The sequence below is a fragment of the Limulus polyphemus genome, unplaced genomic scaffold (genome assembly GCF_000517525.1).
Source record: "Limulus polyphemus unplaced genomic scaffold, Limulus_polyphemus-2.1.2 Scaffold2702, whole genome shotgun sequence".
Taxonomy (NCBI): domain Eukaryota; kingdom Metazoa; phylum Arthropoda; class Merostomata; order Xiphosura; family Limulidae; genus Limulus; species Limulus polyphemus.
The window spans coordinates 131,785-140,545 of NW_013668312.1; the positions used below are offsets into that span (position 1 = coordinate 131,785).

Genomic DNA, 8,761 nt, shown 5'->3' on the forward strand with positions numbered 1-8,761 from the left:
TCTACTTGTCTATAAAAAGTAAGCTTTGAATACACGTGTTTATCTGTAATAGTTACATTTGGAATACACGTGCTTGTTTGTAAAACTAAGCTTGGAATAAATGTAATATTTTGACCTAGTTAATGTTGGAATACACATGTTTATTTTTAGTAGTTAAGTTTATAACAAATACACTAGTTTATAGTTGTTAAGCTTGAAATACATCTGCTTGCATGTAGTACTTAATCTTGGAATACATCTGCTTGCATGTAGTACGTAATCTTGGAATACATCTGCCTGCATGTAGTACTTAATATTGTAATACATCTGCTTGCATGTAGTACTTAATCTTGGAATACATCTGCTTGCATGTAGTACTTAATCTTGGAATACACCTGCTTGCATGTACATTTTGTAGTACTTAATCTTGGAATAAACCTGCTTGCATGTAGTACTTAAGCTTGGAATACATTTGCTTTTCTAAAGTAGCTAAGCACGGAATACGTGTGATTCTCTATAGTAATGTACTTCTCTGTAATAGTTAAGTTTGGAATACATGTACTTGTCTTTAATAGTTAGGCTTAGAATACATACTTATTTCTGTAGAACTTAAACTTGGAATACGTGTACTTTTCTGTAGGATTTAAACTTGGAATACACGTGCTTGCCTGTGACAGTTACATTAGAATACATGTACTTGTCTGTAAAACTTAAGCTTGGAATACATGTACTTTGTGTAAAAATTAAGCTTAATACATGCGCTTTTTTGTAATATTTAAGGATGGAATAAATAAAGTTATTTGCCCCTGAAGGAGAAAGGTCCACCTTTCGAAGAGGCTCGAGTTATAGGGATTCTATGATCTTGTTTATAATTGTTAAGCTTGGAATACATGTAATTGTCTGTAAAAATTAAGCTTGCAATACATGTAATTGTCTGTAATAGTTAGGCTTAGAATACATGTTCTTGTCAATAGTAGTTAACTTTGGAATAGATATGTTTGTCTATAGTAGTTAAGCTTGGAATATATGTATTTTTCTATAGTAGTTAAGTTTGGAATACATGTGCTTGTCTGTAGAAGCTAAGCTTGGAATATATGTACTTGTCAGTTAGGCTTCGAAAGCTCCTTCTTGTCCATAGCAGTTGAAATAAGCATGTTAATTGAAATAATTAAATTTGAAACAAGCCTTCTTCTGTAACAGTTAAAATTGAAATAAGTATTCTTGAAATTGAATGTAGCAATGAAACTTAAATATATTATGCTCATCTGTAACATTACACTTGGAACAAATACGCTTCTAAAATTAAAATATATGTGCTTCTCTGTAGCGTGTTCTTGTCTGTAACAGTAACACTTGAAAGATTAATATTTGTCTGTAGCAGTTAAAACTGGAATAAAGATTCTTAACTTACACATCTATGTTTGCAGAAAATAAAATGAACCTGGATTGAATAGGCTTAACTTTATCAGTTAAATATTTTTGTCAAATACATTAAAAGTTATTTCTGAGATTAATAAAAGAAGAAATGACCCCATTTTTCAAACCATTATTTGGATGGTCAAGTAAGTACATTTTGTGTCACGTAAACCTGAAACCAGTAATTCATTTTATTCAGCCGTTAAACGCACGTGCGAACGTGTTTGCGCTAAATTAAGAACCTTCAAATTGTTAATAAAACCTTAAGAAAATTGATTACGAATAATAAACAATAAATGTGACAGGTATTAATAATTTATAACATTCTTACAGATTTATCCCACTTGTCTACGTAGTCATTCTGTGTCATTATTTTGATTTCCAATATCTTTCTTCGTTGTACACAACTTTGTTTCACGCTGATATAAAAATGTTTCAAGATTAATTCCAAATTATTTTTATACCGGAAGGATTACTCCTCGTGGTCAATAAAACACATTACGTTTTTCGACACGGTTGTTCGTATCGATTTCAAATTTGGATTTGTCACGGCCTACAAGCTCATTTAAAACAATTTCTTGTTATCTGCTGTAATGTACAGTATTTTCGGATACCAGGAAACCCTGGATCGTAATCATTAAGTTTAAAACCTGACATTTTACCGATATAATTCTCACTTAACCTTTGTTATCAGACATAGTTCTCACACCATCTTTGTCAGCTAATGAACAAAAAAAGGATAACCGACGTAATTCTACACTATCAGATAACGGTTAATGAATAAGAAGGATAATCAGTATAATTCTACATTATCAGAGAACAGTTAATGAACAAGAAGTATAATCAGTATAATTCTACATTATCAGAGAACAGTTCATGAACAAGAAGGATAATCAGTATAATTCTACATTATCAGAGAACATTTAATGAATAAGAAGGATAATCGGTATAATTCTACATTATCAGAGAACAGTTAATGAATAAGAAGGATAACCGACATAATTCTACATTATCAGAGAACAGTTAATGAACAATAAGGATAACTTATTCAGTTTCTAAAGTGACTGAACTGATGTAGAAAAGATGAAGACGAAGTCTTTGAAGGTAAGAAATGACAAGGTTTTAAGGTATAAAAATTATTTGTGATATTTTTCAACTCACTAAAGAGGCTTACTTTGATTTTTTACATTGTTTATGAGACGTCAAACTTCAGTATCGGAACGTAAAATAAAACTATTCTTTGAGAGGGATAATTCTGATTTGGAAATTTGCTTGTCAGAATTCGTTTTCCTTCAAAACTGAAGCTAAGAGCACACATTTAGATTAATTTTAATAACTAGTTATCTAACTATACTGTCTGTTTTTGTTTAGAATATAAGATAATTCCTTATTAATTTGAAGCCTGAAATTTATATAGGTAATCTCTAGATCAGCAGACGAACTTTTATTAACACATCACATTTAGAAATAATGATGTTGTTGTTTTTACGACTCTAACACTGATTGAGTTGTTTTGCAGATATATGGCCATCATGCATCCATTAAAACCCCGGATGTCCCGTGTCACAACCCTCAACATCACCCTGTGGATATGGCTTGCCAGCAGTATCTTGTCTCTACCTAATATTCTCTACTCTACTACCATTAAAGAAGAGTATTCTAACGGAGATTATCGTGTCATTTGTTACATGATCTGGCCAGATGGACCCACCACGCAAAGTTACACTGAATACATGTAGGTTTGGAACATTTGTCTGATATGAGTATATACTCATGTTTTAATCAACTAGAACCTGTTTATGAATGGATGTACGCATCTGTAGGTTTAAAATGTTTGTTTGATGTTTTAATATGAGTATATACTCATGTTTTAATCACCTAGAACCTGTTTATGAGTGGATGTACGCATCTGTAGGTTTGAAACGTTTGTTTGATGTTTTTGATATGAGTATATACTCATGTTTTGATCACCTAGAACCTGTTTATGAATGGATGTACGCATCTGTAGGTTTGAAACGTTTGTTTGATGTTTTGATATGAGTATATACTCATGTTTTAATCACCTAGAACCTGTTTATGAGTGGATGTACGCATCTGTAGGTTTAAAATGTTTGTTTGATGTTTTTGATATGAGTATATACTCATGTTTTGATCACCTAGAACCTGTTTATAAATGGATGTACGCATCTGTAGGTTTAAAACGTTTGTTTGATATGAGTGCATACTTGTTAGATTGTACGGTGCTCATGTAGTCAATATTAAGCTCACTGTTTTTGTATTCTGGTTATTTTTACGTTGTGTGATATAGTAACTATTTGTGTTCTGACTATGTTTATGTTGTCAAGACTAAGGTAACTTTTTATATATTATGTGTCTTTGAGTTGTGTGATGATAGTATATAGAATATGTTTTTACCTTATGCATATTCACGGTGTATGATAATGATGCAATCAAATTTTTGGTAACTGTTTTTACCCTATGTATGTTTACGTTGTGTGATAATGGTGTATATGATAACTGTCTGTTCCCTAGGTTTATGGTAACATGCTAGATAGGTTTACACCTTTGAACGGTGATGTATTTATGTTTATGATAAATCTGTATTCGCTACGAACGTTGTTATTTGACAAGTAAGTTTGGTTCTTTCAGTTACAACGTGGTTATCCTGGTTTTGGCTTATATTTTGCCAATTACGTCAATGACATTTACCTACTTCAGGGTTGGCCAGGAGCTCTGGGGTAGCGAGAGTATAGGCGAATGTACACCCACACAGATGGAAGCCATCAAATCTAAGAGAAAGGTAAGTTTTACATCATGAAAAAGGGAGATTGGATTCGTGTACAGTAAGGTATTGTTAGGTAGAGACATGATACATGTACAGTAAGGTATTGTTAGGTAGAGACATGATACACGTACAGTAAGGTATTGTTAGGTAGAGACATGATACACGTACAGTAAGGTATTGTTCGTATCATGTCTCTACCTTGTACAAAAATGTATTGTTAGGTAGAGACATGATACATGTACAGTAAGGTATTGTTAGGTAGAGACATGGTACATGTACAGTAAGGTATTGGTAGGTAGAGACAGGATACGTATACAGTAAGGTATTGTTAGGAGTTAGGTTTGTGTTTTACTTAGACTATTATTCTCGTTTTAGTCAAATCTTTCAAGATTTAGAAAATAAAAATATAATTGTTAAATTTGATTTGAAAATATGTAAATTAGATTATAGTTTTAAACAAATCTATCGTATGTTCACAAATCACATGAACAGAAAATTCAAGCATTGTTGGAAGATACGTTAATATGATTTGGACCCCCAGTGGCACAGCGGTAAGTCTGAAGAAAGAACTGGTATCAATACTCGCGGTGAGCACAGCACAGATAGCCCATTGTTTAGCTTTGTACTTAACTACAAAGAAACAAAAGAAAAGGGCCGAAACTCCAATATCTTAGTAATTTGGTTTTAGTTTTGTTTTCTTCAGTTACCAACGTTTACTAAGTTCGTTCAAATACGTTTATTTACTTTATATGTTAGATAAACTTGGAATAAAGAAATACGTTATGATGTTCGATAGTATTGTGGAAAGCGGTAAATGTAAGGTACTAGTGTACAAGATAATGTACTGGTAAGGTACTAGTGTACAGTATGATGTATTGGTAAGGTACTAGTGTATAGTATAATGTACTGGTAAGGTACTAGTGTACAGCATAATGTACTGGTAATGTACTAGTGTACAATATAATGTATTGGTAAGGTACTAGTGTATAGTATAATGTACTGGTAAGGTACTAGTGTACAGCATAATGTACTGGTAATGTACTAGTGTACAATATAATGTATTGGTAAGGTACTAGTGTATAGTATAATGTACTGGTAAGGTACTAGTGTACAGTATAATGTACTGGTAAGGTACTAGTGTATAATATAATGTATTGGTAAGGTACTATTATATAATATGATGTATTGACAGATTGTGAAAATGATGATCGTCGTAGTCTTCATCTTTGCTGTGTGTTGGCTTCCTTACCACATTTACTTTCTCCTGGCTCATCATCACAGAGAAATCATCAGCTATAAGAACGTTCAGCACATCTACCTTGGGATCTACTGGCTCGCCATGTCGAACTCCATGTATAACCCCATCATCTACTGTTGGATGAACAGCAGGTAACAGGACTGTCGCTCTCTAGCATTGTTTTTTTTTTACCAAAGTCTAGTTTGTTCAGTAAATATAAAGTTGTTTGTAAGTTTTATAAGCATGGATCTTATTAACAAAAAACAAATTTTTGGGTAGGGCTGGGCTAAAAATACTTTAAAATAAAAACGGGCAGAATTCACTAAAACAAAGTAAAGCCAAGAGATCCTGTTTCACAACGTGATGGTTACTGGCCAGCTTTATATTCATTGTCTTTCTTTAACAGAAATGTCATTAGACCAAGTTTCACCACGTGATGGTTACTGATCATAAGTTTTATATTCATTGTCTTTCTTTAACCCAAATGTCAGGAGATCCAGTTTCACCACATGATGGTTACTGATCGTAAGGTTTATATTCATTGTCTTTCTTTAACCCAAATTTCAGGAGATCCAGTTTCACCATATGATGGTTACTGATCATAAGTTTTATATTCATTGTCTTTCTTTAACCCAAATTTCAGGAGATCCAGTTTCACCATATGATGGTTACTGATCATAAGTTTTATATTCATTGCCTTTCTTTAACCGAAATGTCAGGAGATCCAGTTTTACCACTTTATATTCATGGCCTTTCTTTAACTAAGATTTTAAAACACGCTGATGTCAAATGGTTAGCTTCTTGTATCACCAACATCACGTGGCTAGCTTCTTCTAACACTCACGTGGCTAGCTTCTTCTAACACTCACGTGGTTAGCTTTTTGTATCACCAACATCACGTGGTTAGCTTCTTTTATCACCAACATCACGTGGCTAGCTTCTTCTAACACTCACGTGGTTAGCTTCTTGTATCACCAACATCACGTGGTTAGCTTTTTTGTACTATTCACGTCACATGTTGACCCTTCTATTCCACTCATCTCTAATAACATTTTAATTTAACATGTTCGCTGCCATGTGCCCTACCGCTGGGTCACAACCGACTTTTATTTATGTACCGCGTAAGACATCGGTGGGTCACAGACAATTATGTTTCAAAGCCAAATTTCTCTTGTGACATATGAGTTTGGGACACTGTGACTGCTCCTTGTAACCTCTTGAATGTTTAATTTTCTACTTTAATTTATTAATCGGCAGCGAACGTGTTAAGAATTTTCTCCAGTACGATTACTATTTCTATCCTCTTCTTTGGAGATTAACTGTTATCTTCAAGAAAATTGAAAAGACGTTATACTTGGAATTAATCGTCTCCTAAGATTACCTGTCACGTTTAGATGCACGCGTGGATTGTTGAGAAGACAACGAAACCTAAACTGAAAATGTAGAAACAATTAAACGTACAGACGTTCGATAAAACCTTACACAATACTTTAATTAGGTGATCTGCTCAGAACTATTGTGTCAATCCTGCTGTTGTTAGACTGGAACTTTCAAATTTGAGATTAAATTGTCAGCTCGGAGTGTGCAGTCGGGTGTAATAAAGTGCATTAGCTGTCAGTGAAAGGATGAAAAGCTCGTGTACCGTACGTTTAGTTAAAGATAAAAAACGTAGTTTGCATATTTATATGCCCTTTATGATATATAAACCAACTTACGTGTATTCGAGCGAGTATCATTCTGTGACATGTTTAACGAAGTTATACTCGGTCGGGAGGAAATCTCTAATGTGAGACATTGAGTTTTTTTCGTAACTTTTAGCATGTTCTATTAACTTTCTTATTTTAAATGAACATTGTTATTTTGTAGAGTAATTTGATAGAGCCTAAAATAATTATCTTTTCGTCTACAATAAGCTCGCATCGAAGAACGCTTTTTATATTATTCAACCGAGAAATTACGGTATTATAACTTAGATGACTTGTGTGATAAGGTTACTCACGTGGAATGAGTACTGTATCCAGTTGAAATCTTCTCAACCTGAGCATGGTTCTTTTAGGGATAAATATGATCAACTAGAAATGGTAACTTCTTGAGAATTAATGTAGTCATAAATTTACAAACTGGAACAGAGCTTACAGAAAGAGCATGTGATTTCTGATATTAAACGATCTGAATCAGAACGTGTTCTTGAATTAAAATCGTATCGTTTCTTAACATGTACATGACAAAAAAAGGAAATTCTTGTTAATATCAAGTAATTTTAACAGCAATTGTTCTATTTCTTGTACACCTACCAGGTGATATTGTTACACCTACCAGGTGATATTTGTACACCTACCAGGTAATATTTGTCACCTACCAGGTGATATTTGTACACTTACCAGCTGGTTTTATTACACCAACCAGGTGATATTGTTACACCTACCAGGTGATATTTGTACACCTACCAGGTAATATTGTCACCTACCAGGTGATATTTGTACACTTACCAGCTGGTTTTATTACACCAACCAGGTGATATTGTTACACCTACCAGGTAATAGTTGTACACCTACCAGGTGATATTTGCCACCTACCAGGTGATATTTGTACACTTACCTGCTGGTTTTATTACACCAACCAGGTGATATTGTTACACCTACCAGGTGATATTTGTACACTTACCAGCTGATTTTATTACACCTACCAGGTGATATTGTTACACCTTCTAGCTAATTTTGGTACATGTGCAGAGATGATATTGGTATAACTCTTTGGTGATCTTGGTACACCTACCATCTGATAGTTGTACACCTACTAGGTGATAAAGGTACACCTACCATCTACTTCTAATTTTGGTAACCTACCAACTGATCTTGCTACACCTAACGGCTATTGTTGATATTGCGAAAAAACTAATTACAATACTAAAAAAAATGCAAATCCATTATAAGCACTGACTTTGGTTATAAGTAAAAAAGAATATTGGATAATTTAAGAAATATTGTATTTTTGTAGATTTTTATTCTAAATGTCTATACAATATATTACTTACATGAGTCCGGTCAGATAATCGTCTTGTCGTTAAAATGTCTTGTCCAAAGTTAAATCTGTACTACTGTCTTCAACCATTTTTGTACTGTTGACTTTATTATTCTTAAATAATCGTCTAATCATTAAGAGGGCTGTCCCAAGTTAGATTTGTTGAATTGATTTTATTATTGTTAAATAATCGTCTAATCATTAAGAGGGCTGTCCCAAGTTAGATTTGTTGAATTGATTTTATTATTGTTAAATAATCGTCTAATCATTAAGAGGGCTGTCCCAAGTTAGATTTGTTGAATTGATTTTATTATTGTTAAATA

At 33.2% G+C, this 8,761-nt stretch overlaps 1 protein-coding gene across 1 annotated transcript in view; it reads left to right on the forward strand.

The window, feature by feature from the left end:
- Nucleotides 1-8,761, forward strand: part of LOC106467674 (tachykinin-like peptides receptor 99D) — a 65,763-nt gene that overhangs the window by 43,985 nt on the left and 13,017 nt on the right. The window contains exons 2-4 of the mRNA XM_013928049.2: nucleotides 2,915-3,130; nucleotides 4,045-4,195; nucleotides 5,373-5,569. Coding sequence (XP_013783503.2) covers nucleotides 2,915-3,130; nucleotides 4,045-4,195; nucleotides 5,373-5,569 — 564 coding nt within the window. The remainder of the gene's footprint in view (nucleotides 1-2,914; nucleotides 3,131-4,044; nucleotides 4,196-5,372; nucleotides 5,570-8,761) is intronic.